At 58.2% G+C, this 13933-nt stretch overlaps 1 protein-coding gene across 2 annotated transcripts; it reads left to right on the forward strand.

Annotated features, from left to right (window-relative positions):
• The first annotated feature begins 3695 nt into the window (after window positions 1–3695).
• Window positions 3696–11425, forward strand: P2RY6 (pyrimidinergic receptor P2Y6). Of its 2 annotated transcripts, none has more exons than XM_027699805.1 (2): window positions 3696–3739; window positions 9203–11425. In XM_027699805.1, exon 2 carries the CDS (start codon window positions 9259–9261, stop codon window positions 10249–10251), a length of 993 nt encoding a protein of 330 aa, XP_027555606.1. In that variant the 5' UTR covers window positions 3696–3739; window positions 9203–9258; the 3' UTR covers window positions 10252–11425. The 2 variants fall into 2 exon arrangements, with proteins under 2 accessions (XP_027555606.1, XP_027555608.1); XM_027699807.1 differs by lacking the exon at window positions 3696–3739 and adding an exon at window positions 7533–7634.
• Window positions 11426–13933: the final 2508 nt, after the last annotated feature.

Genomic DNA, 13933 nt, shown 5'->3' on the forward strand with positions numbered 1-13933 from the left:
GAAGTCACGTGCAGAATTCCTTATTCCTTGCAGAACACAGCGGGAGGCAACAAGGAATCGCACCAGGCACTTTTTAATGCAAAGCATTGAATTTGTGTTGCACAAAACTGCTGGTTCCTGGTGAAATTTGTCCATCTCTGTCCCATCCATAAGACCCAAGTGTTGGGGGACAACCTGTGCTCCTGCAGCAGCACATGGTGGCAAGTTGGGACACTTGTGTCTGGCCCTGGTTTATGGTGATGGACCACGATCATGGAGCTCCCTGGGTTGACTCATCCCTGAGATGCTGGTTTTCAACCTTAAAAGAGCTGTTTTGTCCCTGTGAGTGTGCCCAGCTGGGTGGTCCCACTGGGATGGTGGTACCTCAAACGCATCTCCATCAGTGCTTCCACCCTACATCCCTCATCGTGGGGATTGGGTAATTGTGTAATTGGCATCAATCACTTCCCAGAGAAAGCTCTCCAGCTGGAGAATTGTCTCTGGTCCAACAGCCAGGGCAAGCAAGCTGTTGAGGAAACAGCAATGAGTTGAGGGAAGTTATTTTAAATCTTTCCTGGGTGGGAAATACCAAAGGTACCTCCAGGCCTGCAGAGATGCCAGATGCGAGTCCCAAAATCTCCCTTCCCAACGTGCTTCACCAGAAGATGGATGAGGTCTCCTACTCCCAACCACCTCCCAAACACCCACCACTTTTGCTGAAGTCATGGATGAAGCTTGAGCCTGGAGCTCCATCCTTGTGCTCCATGCTGCTCCTCAAGGATTCCCGGGCAAAGGAAAGCCAGGAGCGGAAAGCAACCCTGAATCCCTGAGGCACTTCAGGGTGTGCCAGCAGGAGCAGAGGAAAAGGAAAGCCTGTGAAGATCATGGCATTAATCATCTGGGGGAGGAGAGGCTCAGCAGGCCCTTCCTCCCGTGCTGACGTCCGTGGAGCTGCAGGAAAGCAGGTTGGAGAGGAAAACGAGCCAAAAGGTGACTTCTCGAGAAACTCTGGGTCAGCTCCTGCTTGCAGCAAAGCCAAGGTTTTTTCATCTGAATTCCCAACAAACCCAAGGTTTCCTGGAGCTCCCACTGAGCCCTGGCAGAGCGGGTGCATTGGGCTCACAGGCAGCTGCTGGAAACTTCTCACTTCCAGAAGGAAATGTGGACTGGATGGCCAGAAATGTGGGCCTGGGGCCCCAGAATTTCACTCCATCTAAAAGCTGTTTATAATGGAAGTGGAGTTATGGCGATGGAGATTGACCAGTTTCTCCAGTTCAGAGGTCCAGCAGCCAGACAATTTGGCAGCTCCTGTTGGGGATTTCCCACATTGGCTGCACTGGTTTGACTGTGGTGAACAGTGACTGCAGCAGGAAGATGGAAGACACCGTCAGAGCAGAGCTCAGGAGGTGAGACTTCCCCACCAAACACCTTCTCTGCCAAAAATGTAGGGACTCAAGGTGCTGGGGTAGCAGGGTGAGCATATCCTCAGAGCTGGCTTAAAAAGAGAAAGTTACCATCAAGCGTGGCCTCCTCATGAGCAAGCCCAACCAGATCCACCACCCTGGCAGGCTGGTGTGGTCAGGACATGAGGAATTATCTCCATGTCCATCATAAACAGCTTTTGGATGGCATGAAATTTTTCATGCAGGACATCTCCAGCCTGGAGCCCAAGGCGGGAGGGACCAGCCTTCATCCCTGGAGTGTCTGTGCTGGGAGAGAACCTCAAAGCCCTGAGGAACCTCCCCGTGGGGACATCCCAGCCCCAAGGCTTCCCTGGAACTTCAGCATCCCAAAAATGCTGCTTTACACCTCCAAGGGTTTTGCATCTGTCGAAGGAATGTGGTCCCAGGTCCCAAGTCCCAAATGCCTCCCCGACCTTGACCACAGATGCTCCTCTGTGTATCCAAGCATCCTGCTGGAGGCTGGGAACCTGGATCCTGGTGGGAATGTGCACTCCCCCTAGGGAACAGCGGCAGCAAAGGCCGCCTGCAATCAGGAGCTAATGCAGTTCCTGGCAACGAGCAGCCGGAAGAGCAGAAACCAGGAGTCCAAAGGCTCTCGGGAAGCCCAGTCCAGCCACCGTGCCAGGCCTTCTTTGCCAAGGATTAATTCAGCCGGAGACTCCAAGAGGAATCCTTTCCCTAATGATTTTTCCCAACGAACGTGTTGTACGGATAAAAAGAGGCATCAAAACAGTGCTTTGCTTGCATTCTCTTTCTCAGCCCTGGGTGCTGCCCCTGAGTTTGGCTCTCCTGTCCCTGACATTCCTGGGGGGATGCCCGTTTATTCCAGGTGCTCCAGGGCTGGGTCCAGGTGCTGGGCTGGGTGGAGGCGGTTGGGGCTGGCAGGCAGCCAGGAGCCACTCTTTTATTTTCCTTTCTTTAACACTCCCACCGGTATTTACAGTGTCCCCACAGCAGGACAGCCGGCTGCTCACCTTGGGGACCAGCAAGGACACCCACGTGCCAGCAGGGAGGAGGCCACCAGCTCCTTTTCACCAGCTTGGAGCTCGTGGGAGGCGGCACTGGAGGTGGGATAAGTGCCCTCACCGGTGGCTCATCAGAGGGTTTGAGTTGTGTCCGTTCTCAGCTGCATTCCCTGGATGTTTGTGGAAAGTCCTGGGCTCCCCATCACAGGATGCTGGGCTTGTTTGCACAAGGAATGTTTTCTGGGGAAAGACACTTTTCCCCCCCCCCGGTTTCCTTCTCCCCGTGGAGGCTGAGGGAGCAGGGAATTTCACCAGGGCACCGAGCCATCGCCAACCCAACCCCACAAGTCTGGGCAGCCCCAGGATGCAGGTGATGGCTCCAGCCTGGCTGTGGTTGCAAATATTCCTGGCAGCTCCTGCCACAGCCCATCTCCCCTGGCCCCGGTGTCCGGCCTGGCCGTGGGTTCGTGCCAGGATCGATGAAAGCCCACGTTGTCCATTGCAGCGCAGGCGCCAACGGGATCCAGACACCTCAGTCCACCTCCCCATCCCATCCCAAAACCCCTCGGCTCATATCTGGGTCCTGCTCTGGTGGTGCAATGAGGTGACACCAGGGAGTCCCCACACGTGGTGCTCCATCAGTCAGGGCTTATGATGGGTCTTGGTAGACGTGGAAGGGAAGGAGGTGCTGAACAGCATCTCCTAAAATGGAGAGCAGGTAATAATCTGTGAGGGTGACACGACCTTCCGGGGAAAGGAAGGGCCGAGCCCGTATTCCCGGCATCCCTGGGCTGTTTATACATCTGCCCTCTTATTCCAGACACGTCCCCCCGGGTCTCCTTGCCTTATTGCTCCTTAATGGCCCTGCGCTTCCTGGTTAATGAGTGCCCGAGCCACCGACCTCTCTGCTCGGGAGCCGGTGCCGCAGGGAGACCCTGTTCCCAGGGCTCCAGCAGCTCCAAGCCTCCGGCCAGGACAATCCAGCTGTCGGCCGGAGCACCCCACGCCCGCAGATCCCGCTTTTGGGGTTGTTGGAAGCCTCCCCAAACACCCTCCTCCATACAGATGTTCGCCCACGGTGCCCAGCCGGGTGTTTGCCGGGCAGACCCCTTCCCCCCCGTGCGGCCGTCGGGCCCCCAGCCCAGCTGTTCTTCTTCCTCCCCCCGCCCCAATCCAGCTGTGCCCCTTCCCCAGCGCCCTGCGGGGCCGTCCCGCAGGTGCGGGGCCGGAGCGGGGCGGAGCGGGGCGGCCCCGGGGCGGAGCGGGGCCGGCGGCGGCGGCGGGGCGGCCCCGAGCGAGGAGCGCCGCTGGATCCCCGCGCATCCCGCTCCGGTAAGTGCCGGGAACGGGGCAACGGGATCAACAGAACCGGGCAGGATGGGCACCCAGCTGGGTCAGGGTGAACGGGACAGGATGGGGATGGACCGGGCAGGATGGGGATGGATCGGACAGGATGGGACCCCTGCAGGGTCAGACCCAACCGGGCAGGATGGGACCCAGCTGGGTCAGGGTGAACTGGGCAGATGGGGACGGACAGGGCAGGATAGGATCAGACAGGGCAGGATAGGACCGGACAGGGCAGGATGGAACCCTGAAGGGTCTGGGTGAACCCGTTGCCCCGCGCATCCTGCTGCCGGTAAGTGCCGCCCACGGGGGAATCAATAGAACCGGGGCAGGATGGGACCCAGCTGGGTCAGGGTGAACCGGGCAGGATGGGGCTGGACCGGGCAGGATGGGACCCTAAAGTCTTGAGTGAACCGGGCAGGATGGGGCTGGACCGGGCAGGATGGGAACTTAAAGGATTAAAGTGAACCAGGAGGGATGGGGCTGGACCAGGCAGGATGAGACCCTAAAGGATTGAGTCAACTGGGCAGGATGGGGCTGGACCGGGCAGGATGGGACCTTAAAGGATTAAAGTGAATGGGGCAGGATGGGGCTGAACCGGGTAGGATGGGACCTTAAAGGATTAGAGTGAAGCCGCTGCCCCCCAGCGCATCCCGCTGCCGGTAAGTGCCGCGTGTGGGGTGGGGAGACGGGTCAAGCCGAACCGGGACAGGATGGGACCGGCGTGGGTCAGAGTGAACCGGGCAGGATGGGGCTGGACAGGGCAGGATGGGACCCTAAAGAGTGTCAGAGTGAACCCGCTGCTGCCCAGCACGTCCTGCTGCCAGTAAGTGCCAGGAACAGGGGGAATGGGATCGGCAGAACCAGGACAGGATAGGACCAACTGGCTCAGAGTGAACTGGGCAGGATGGGACTGGATAGGGCAGGATGAGACCCTATAGAGTGTCAGAGTGAACCCGCTGCCAAACAGCACATCCCGCTGCCGGTAAATGACGCACACAGGGGGGACAGGACAACCCAAACCGGGACAGGATGGGACCCAACTGGTTCAGAGTGAACTGGGCAGGATGGGGCTGGACAGGGCAAGATGGGACCCAACTGGTTCAGAGTGAACCGGGCAGGATGGGGCTGGACAGGGCAGGGTGGGGCCGGAACAAGTAGAAAGGAACCCAGCAGGGTCAGAGTGAACTGGGCAGGATGGGGCTCGACAGGACAGGATGGGACCCAACAGGGGGTCATGGTGAACTGGGCAGGATCAGACCCAAATGGTTCAGACCGGACTGGGCAGGATGGGTACAAACTGGGCAGGATCAGGCCCAGGGGTGTCAGACAAAACTGGGTCAGGATGAGACCCAAGAATCAGGGCTGGATCTGGCGGGATGAGATCGGGCTGGGCAGGATCAGATTCGAGGGAGTGAGACTGAACCAGTCAGGATGGGACCCAACAGGGCCAAACCAAACTGGGCAGGATGGGGCCAGGTAGCTTGGCCTCTGCCTTTATATATATATATATATTTGTGCATATATACATTCAGAGGTATCAATATATTGTATATATGAGCACGTCTGCACAGATGTGTGTAGAGAAGCATGAATGTATTTGTATATATGTGGATGGAGATCTGTATATGCACGAGGGTGAGTCCCTGTGCTCAGAGACACATATTTGTGTGTAGAGGGGTGGAAGTTTGTATATGTGTGTGTGACTGGAGACACATATATTTATATGTGTGTACAGAGAAATGCAAGTGTGTGAGGAGCCATATATATGGTTGTCTATGCACAGAGATAAATGCAGAGAGGAGAGGGATGTATATTTACGTATAGGGGTGTATATATTATTTATATAGAAAGGTGTATGTGCTTGTGTAAGTGTTTATGCACATGTGGGTGCATAAATCTATGAGCCTTTACGTACATTATGTGTGTGTGGGTTTAGACAAACCCAGCCCTGCCAGCTGAGCCCAGGCCAACTCCTTGCACCTTCCCAGTTCCCAGCAGTTCCCATTTCCAGCAGGGAAATGCTGCCCAATTGCTCAGAGTTGCTCAGAGGAACTGGGCTGGTGATTTGTGAGATGGGGCACTGAAGCCTGGAGAGGCAGAGGGGGTCACCCAAGGACAGGGTGCATTGGTGGCAGAGTCACCAGTGGGACCATCCTCGTGCCCCATTCCCGACAGTCCATGTTTAGTACCCCAAAATTCCCAATTTGTCCACATCATTACACCTTCAGGCTTCCCTAATTGGAGATTTCCCTTAAAACAGCCCAACCTTGGTCCCCATCGAGGAGTCCTGGGGCAGAGGGGGTATATCCTTGGCCACCTTGGGATCAGCCAGGCAATGTTTGGGGACAGGGGTGTGGTGGCTTTGGCCAAGGGAACACACAGAGGTGGAGCATCCCCCCTTCATCCTCGGAAATCTGCTGAGCCCGAGCTTTCGCTTCCCTCCAGCCCAGCTTTGTCCAGCCCTGCCAGGGAGCCACAACCCCCCCCCACGGTGGGCAGGACAAAGCAAGGGGGAGGGTTTCCAAGGCAGGAAAGCCCCTTCCCTTATCCTATTTGAGGGCAGCAGCCGCCAGGATATTTTCCTGCTGTATCCAGCTTGCAGACCCCCCTTCCTATTAACACAGGGTGTTAATTAAAGCTAATTCCATGGGAGAAGGGCTGACACGAGATGGTAGGAGGGGGGCAAAGCCAGGGGAAGCTCGAGGCTGCTGGGGAGCAGCAATGAGGATTATTTTTAATCTCTTCCCCATCTGGCCACAGAACAGTCCCACTTCTCTTTCCCAACCCTCGTTCCTCCTCCACAGGCACCTTAAATCCCTGGGATAAGGGTGATCCCATCCACCAGAGCACCCCAACACCACAGGCACCCCTTTTTTCCCCCTAGAAGTCTCATTTCCCACTGGATTTCTCCGGCACTGTTGCATCAGGGCACCAGGCCCACAATCCTATGGATTTGGGAGGCACCAACCCCCTCTCCCCAAGGGCTGGCAAGGATTCCTGTGAGGGTTTTTCGGGGTGAGAAAAGGGATTTTTGGGATGATCCGCCCGACCCCATGATGAGCTGTGCCCACGTGTAGGGGTGTCCATGGGGGAGGGGGTGTGTAGGGGGCCATGTGATGCCCACAGCACCATTCAATTCAGCCCAGTGCCCGCCCTGCCATGCCATACCATGCCCATGGTGCTCTTCCATGTGGCACACCACTCACCATGCCATGCCATGTTATGCCGTGCCCACGGTGCCATTCCATGCATCCCAGTGCCCACCCTGCCATGCCATATAATGCCCATGGTGCAGTTCCACGCAGGGCAATTCCCAACCTGCCTTGCCGTGCCACGTGACGCCCACAGTGCAAATCCATGTGGCACAGTGCCTGCCTTCCCGTGCCATGCAGTGTGATGCCCACGGTGCTGTTCCATGCAGGATAGTACCTGTCCTGCTGTGCCATGTGATGCCCACGGTGCCATTCCACGTGGCACAGCACCCAGCCTGCCCACCTACACCATGCAATGCTCACCTTGCCATGCCATGCCATGCCCAGGGTGCCATTCCATGCATCCCAGTGCCCACCCTGCCGTGCCATGTGATGCCCATGGTGCTGTCCCATGCAGGGCAATTCCCACCCTTCCATGCCATGCCATGCCATGCCATGCCGTGCAGTGCCATGTGGCGCCCAGGGTGCTGTGCCACGCAGTGCCCACGCTGCCACCCCGGTTCAGTTCCCGTTTCCCCGCCGAGCTGCCGTTGGCTGGAAAGGGGAAGCGCTCCTTGCTCTGCAGGGCAAGCACAGCGCCACAGGGGCACAGACCTTCTCTGTGCCGGGCATTGCAGCAGGTTCCAGCACCCCGTGGCGCCCACTGGCACCCTGTGGCACCCTGGCAGGTAGGATGCTCTCCCGGGTCCCCCAAAGACCCCTTTGCCAACCACCTTGTCCCCATATCCTCGGGGGTGGAGCACACAGGCTGGCAGAGGCTCTTGTGGGTGCTGGGTGGGTGCTGCCCCAACCTGGGGTCCGGGGGGAGGTTTGGGGAGTCCCGGGGGAGGTTTATGGGACTCAGGGGATAGGGAATGTCACAGCCCCGCAGTGCTTATGGGCTTGGAGGTGGCAGAGGTGGGTACTGGGACTGCCCGGAGCTGGGGTGACAATGGGGTGGCAGAGGGGCTCTGCGGGGCACAGTGGGGTTCTGGGGGCTCGGCGGGGTGCCAGAGGGACTCAGTGGGATGCCAGGGCGCCCAGCAAGGTGCGGGGGGCTCAATGGGGGTGCAGGGGCACTCAGCGGGGTACCAGGGGACAGGAGGCATGTGGGGCATCCCAGAACTGCGTCCCCAGAGCTGTCCCCACACCTGCCCCCATGGCCGGGCTGTGCCGGGCTCCCGGCGGGTGGCATGTCCCGGGATGGGCGGGATGGGTGACGGGCTGTGGGGCTTTGGCACCCCCTGCAGAGGAGCAGGAAGCCGTGCCGGCCGGAACGGCATCTCCTGCCGCGGTTTCCTCTCCCGGAGCGGGATGAGGGGAGGGTTGGCCTTGTGCAAACCTTCCTAAGGGGTGTAAATGCCACGGGGAGCGGAGCTGAGATGGTGGTGACTGCGGTCACCTCACTGTGCTGTGTGTCACCGGCTCGTGTGTATCACTCTCTGCCCCTTCACTTTCCTGTTAGACCCCTAAATCCAGTCTTGTGGCTTAGAACTATGGAATTACAGCATGGTTTGGGTTGGAAGGGACATTAAAGACCATCTTGTTCCACCCCCTCCCATGGGCAGGGACACCTTCCAAGCCTGGCCTTGGACGCTCCCAGGGATGGGGCAGCCACAGCTTCTCTGGGCAACCTGGGCCAGGGCCTGCCCACCCTCATATCCAGGAATTCCTTCCCAATATCCCACCTATCCCTGCCCTCTGGCAGCGGGAAGCCATTCCCCTTGTCCTGTCCCTCCATCCCTTGTCCCCAGTCCTTCTCCAGCTCTCCTGGAGCCCCTTTAGGCCCTGCAAGGGGCTCTCAGCTCTCCCTGGAGCCTTCTCTTCTCCAGGGGAACCCCCCCAGCTCTCCCAGCCTGGCTCCAGAGCAGAGGGGCTCCAGCCCTGGAACATCTCCAGGGCCTCCTCTGGACTCTCTCCAACAGCTCCACATCCTTGTGCTGCTGTTCCCCAGGGCTGGAGCAGCTCTGCAGGGGGGTCTCACCTGAGGGGCAAAATCCCCCCTTTCCCTGCTGGATCAGCCCAGGGCACGGGGGGTTTCTGGATGCCAGAGCACATGGACGGGGCACGTCCAGCTTTTCCTCCCCCAGCACCCCCAAATCCTCCTCAGGGCTGCTCCCCATCCCCTCATCCCCCACCCTGGGTGAACACTGGGAGTTGCTCCATCCCACGGAGTCACACACACCGGCGCAGGTTCACCCCGGTGGATGTGACACCACGCAGACGAGTCCCCAACTGTCCCCTTTGTCCCTCCCAGGTGCCGCTGAGGGGCCGCACCAGCAGAGAGGACCCTGAGGGGGTGGCACCGCCACCATGGCCAACCTGACGGCCCCGGTGGGCGCCGGGAGGAACTCGTGCACCTTCCACGAGGAGTTCAAGCAGGTGCTGCTGCCCCTGGTGTACTCGGTGGTGTTCGTGGTGGGGCTGCCCCTCAACGCCGTGGTCATCGGGCAGATCTGGGCGGCGCGGAAGGCGCTGAGCCGCTCCATGATCTACATGCTCAACCTGGCCGTGGCAGACCTGCTCTACGTCTGCTCCCTGCCCCTCCTCATCTACAACTACACCCAGAAGGACTACTGGCCTTTCGGGGACTTCACCTGCAAGTTCGTCCGCTTCCAGTTCTACTCCAACCTCCACGGCAGCATCTTCTTCCTCACCTGCATCAGCGTCCAGCGCTACCTGGGCATCTGCCACCCCCTGGCCTCGTGGCACAAGCGCAAGGGGAAGAAGCTGACGTGGCTGGTGTGCGCCGGGGTGTGGTTCATCGTCGTCGCCCAGTGCCTGCCCACCTTCGTCTTCGCCTCCACGGGCACGCAGCGGAACCGCACGGTGTGCTACGACCTGAGCCCCCCCGACCGCTCGGCCGCCTACTTCCCCTACGGCATCACCCTCACCGTCACCGGCTTCCTGCTGCCCTTCGCCGCCATCCTGGGCTGCTACTGCAGCATGGCCCGCATCCTGTGCCAGAAGGACGAGCTGGTCGGCCTGGCCGTGCACAAGAGGAAGGACAAGGCCGTGCGCATGGTCGTCATCGTGGTCATCGTCTTCTCCATCAGCTTCCTGCCCTTCCACCTCACCAAGACCATCTACCTGATGGTCCGCTCCTCCGACGGCGTGCCCTGCCCGGCCCTGCAGGCCTTCGCCATCGCCTACAAGTGCACCAGGCCCTTCGCCAGCATGAACAGCGTCCTGGACCCCATCCTCTTCTACTTCACCCAGCGCAAGTTCCGCGAGAGCACCCGCTACCTCCTGGACAAGGTGAGCTCCAAGTGGCGCCACGACCACTGCGTCACCTACGGCTCCTAGGGGAGGACAGGGCCACCTCAGTGGCACTGTTTTGACTTTTGGCTCCGTGGCTTCAACTGGGGATGTGCTGGAGGACAGGAGGACGGCGTCTCCCAAGCTTCCAGCACTTTGATCCCGTCTCCAGCCCGCGGCGGTGCAGTATTAGCCCACCACAGCGTCCTCTCCCTGGCTTGGTTGCTCAGTTGGAGCAGCTCAGCACCACATTTGGTGGCCAAGCCACCAATGCAATAAAAGTCCACTGGAGAGCATGGTGGGACCACGCTGGACACGGTCCCTGGCTCAGGGCGAGCTGCTGGGGGACAACTTCTCCCCCTACTCAAAGAGAAATTCCCTGGTGGGGAGGTGAAAAGGAGACACCCTCTCCCAGGCTGGGGAGGGTTTAGCTCAGCTCATTACCTGTCTGGGAGACATGGGCCCATGTGGTTCTCCAGCTCAAGATCAGTGTCATGGATGTTTCCTGGACATCCCCAAACTCCAGTCCCCAGAATGGGGCCACACCAGCAAGAGATGGGGACCCGCTGGTACCACTGGTGCTGCCAAATGGTGGCAGAACATCCCTGGCCAGATTGGGAACTGGGAAAAGGTAACTGGGACACTCAGGCTGGGTTTTCCACCCAAGCCATGACCATGGGCTGGGTCAGACACAAGCCAGCAGCTTTGTCACCTGCTTGGGGACCTTCAGCATCATTTAAGTCCAGCTCCTTGCTTAGCCCAGCACCCCAAACCAGCCCCATCCTGGTGTCTGTGGTGCCCTGCTGTCACCTCCTAACCAGGACCCACCAAAATCGGAGCCAGCACACCTGGACACAATGCCTGGAGTTGGGAACCCCATGTCACCGAGCTCCTCGGTGTCCTCAGCCATTTCACTGCACGTCCCACTGTTGGTGTGGCCCACACTGGACTGGGGATTGAGCTTTGCTCCCACAGCCTCTGGATGCTGCTCCCTCCCAGCGAGGAGGGATTGGTGAGGTGACACCCTGCTAATCGCTCTGCCAGTCTCCTTTAACATGTAGGATGTATAGAAGAAGGCTCCCCCTCTCCTCACTGCCTGTGCACACCCACTGCATGTACATACAGAGAATATATGTGAGCAGGGCGAGGGCTGAGCCCAGCACAGGCTCCACCTGAGCACAGCATGTGGATCTATAAGTGTATGTGTGTATATAGAGTATAAATACAGATATATATAGAGATAACTGCGTTTTTCACTGGTTGTCATAATCACATCTGAGTCGATTTAAGCAATTTGCTTCAAATCTCCAGAGATTAACATCCCTCCAGTTTGGCTGCTTGCACCTGACCAAGGGCACAACTCCAGCCTCACTTGCTCCCTGCAGGTACCCGGTGTCCTCCTCGGGTACTTGGCCACCCAAGGACCTGCCCAGCATCCAGTGGGGGTGGTCCCAGTGTGTCTCCTTGCTGTCACGAGGATGAGGAGGGTGCCCACAGTGGTCACGGGCTCTTGGATGATGCTCAAAGATCTCAGCATCACTTGGGCTGGGATGGAGGGGGATCCTGTGCCGCTGTTGGCTCAAACCACCCAGTTTTGCAGGAGCGGTGGCCGTGTCCCAGTGGGGAGGACAATGACTTTGGGTTGGGGCACGGGATGCGATGGAGGAGGCAAAGGCAGCTCCGTGCTGCCAAAATCCCCTCCGACGCATTTTTGGGGTCTTGCAGCGCAAAGGCAAAACGCCTGGGGGCTGCGAGAGCGGCGGGGGTGGGACAACCCCGGCCTGGTGCTCCCAGACAAAAGGGAGGGGACAGGGTGGGAGGTGCCCGGCCACGCCACCCGGACCCAGGAGAGGGCGCAAAATATTTAGATTTGGAGAAACCCAGTCGGGTCTGTAGGTTCCCAACCGGGTCTGTGGGCGCCCACCCGGCTCCAGGGAGGGAGGGAGGAAGGAAGGAGCCCTGCTCCATCACAGCGCCCCGTGCCTGGATTGCACCCGTGGGATGAGGTGGGAAGACTAAATTTAACCACAATAAAGCTCCGATGGGGAAAAAAAATGAAGCAGCTTCCAAAAAGTCTGGTGGTGGCTGCAGGGACTGCGTGGGCTCAGGCTGGGACATTCAGTGGCCCCAGGATGAGGGTCCTGATATTGGAATCACCAATTCTGGGTGCTTTTAAGGGTTACTTTGAGTCCAACCACGTCCTGCCTGCCCTTGGGGTCCTGTCAGCAGTTCCCTTGGAACCAGCAGGCCTAGGAACCGGGGTGATGGGATGATGTCTTAGAGATGAGGGAGGTGCTTCAAATCATCTCCTCTCCTTCTGAGATGCTCAAAACCAGCTCTGAGGAACAGCTCCTACAGCACCCAGAGGGGATGAAATACGTGGCTCTGCCCAAAATCCCATCCTGAATGCCAGAAGGGGGGAGATATCATGGGGACATCATCCTTACAGCCAGCAGACACCCAGCCCTGGGGGAACAGGGAAGGAGGGCGGAGGTTGGGAAGGGAAAGCCAGGGAAGGAATATTTGCATCCCATGGCATCGCCGGAGGTGCTTTTTAGGTCCGGAAAAATGCATTTGCAGGGGATATTGGATTTTTTTTTAATCACCAGCAGGTTTTTTTGTGACCCTGAGTCAGAGCCAGCAACATCCTTTGCGTGCTCAGGACACTTCTCCAGCCCCATCCAGGCTGCCAGGGCCACGGCTCACCCCCCAGTCATCCCAGCCACCTTCAGTTTTCACCTCCCCAGCGCTAAATCTGCTGTCTTCGGGGAAAAAAGGGTTATAGGCTGCAAATAGCAAGTGCTGACAAGCGATGCTGAAAACCCACGAGGAAGTCTGTTCACGGGGCAGTGCTTTGCTGGGAGCTTTGCACGTTGGGAACAAGGTGTTCTGCCTTCCCCAGGACGAGCTGCAAAGCAGGGGCTGGAGAAATCCACTGCAACGGGAAGAATCTCTCCCTGGTACCCCATATTTTTGTTTAATTTTCCTGTTTCCCCCTAAAAAGAAAAAGCTGGGAAGAGATGGAGGGAATCATGGATGGTTTGAGTTGGGAGGGACGTTAAAGATCATTTCATTCCAGACCCCCTGCTGTGGGCAGGGACACATTCCACTATTCCAGGTTGCTCCAACCTGGCCTTGGACACTTCCAGGGATGGGGCAGCCACAGCTTCTCTGGGTAACCTGTGCCAGGGCCTCCCCACCCTCACAGGGAAGAATTCCTTCCCAATATCCAATTTAAAATCTCCCCTATTTTAGTTTCAAGCCTCTTGTCTTATCACTGTATGCCCGTGTAAAAAGTTGCTTCCTTTTATATAAGGGAAGGGGATGAAGGATGCTGGGGAGGGGTGGGAATGAAGGATGAAGGGGCGGGGGTGAAGAATGCGGGGAGGGGGAGAATGACGCGGGAGGGTTTGAAAGATGCGGGAGGGGGGTGAAATATGGGCAGCCGGGGAAGGATGTGGTGCCAGGTGCTCCTACTGAGCCGGGGAGCGAGAGGGCAGCTCTGCGGCCCCCCCTTCCCACCGCCCCCTCCAAAAAAAAAAACCACAAAAAAAAAAAAGAAAAATTAAATAAATAACCAACTAAAAGGGATCCAAACTTCAACCCTCCCCCTCAGCGGGAGCAAACCCCGCCTCCGGGGAGGAAAGTTTATTTGAATGCAACAAATAAAAAAGCAGGGGGTGAAGGGAGGAGGAAAAGCCAAAAAAAAAAAAAAAAAAGGAAAAGGGGG

Source organism: Neopelma chrysocephalum, unplaced genomic scaffold (assembly GCF_003984885.1).
Source record: "Neopelma chrysocephalum unplaced genomic scaffold, ASM398488v2 Primary Assembly neopelma1_141, whole genome shotgun sequence".
Taxonomy (NCBI): Eukaryota; Metazoa; Chordata; class Aves; order Passeriformes; family Pipridae; genus Neopelma; species Neopelma chrysocephalum.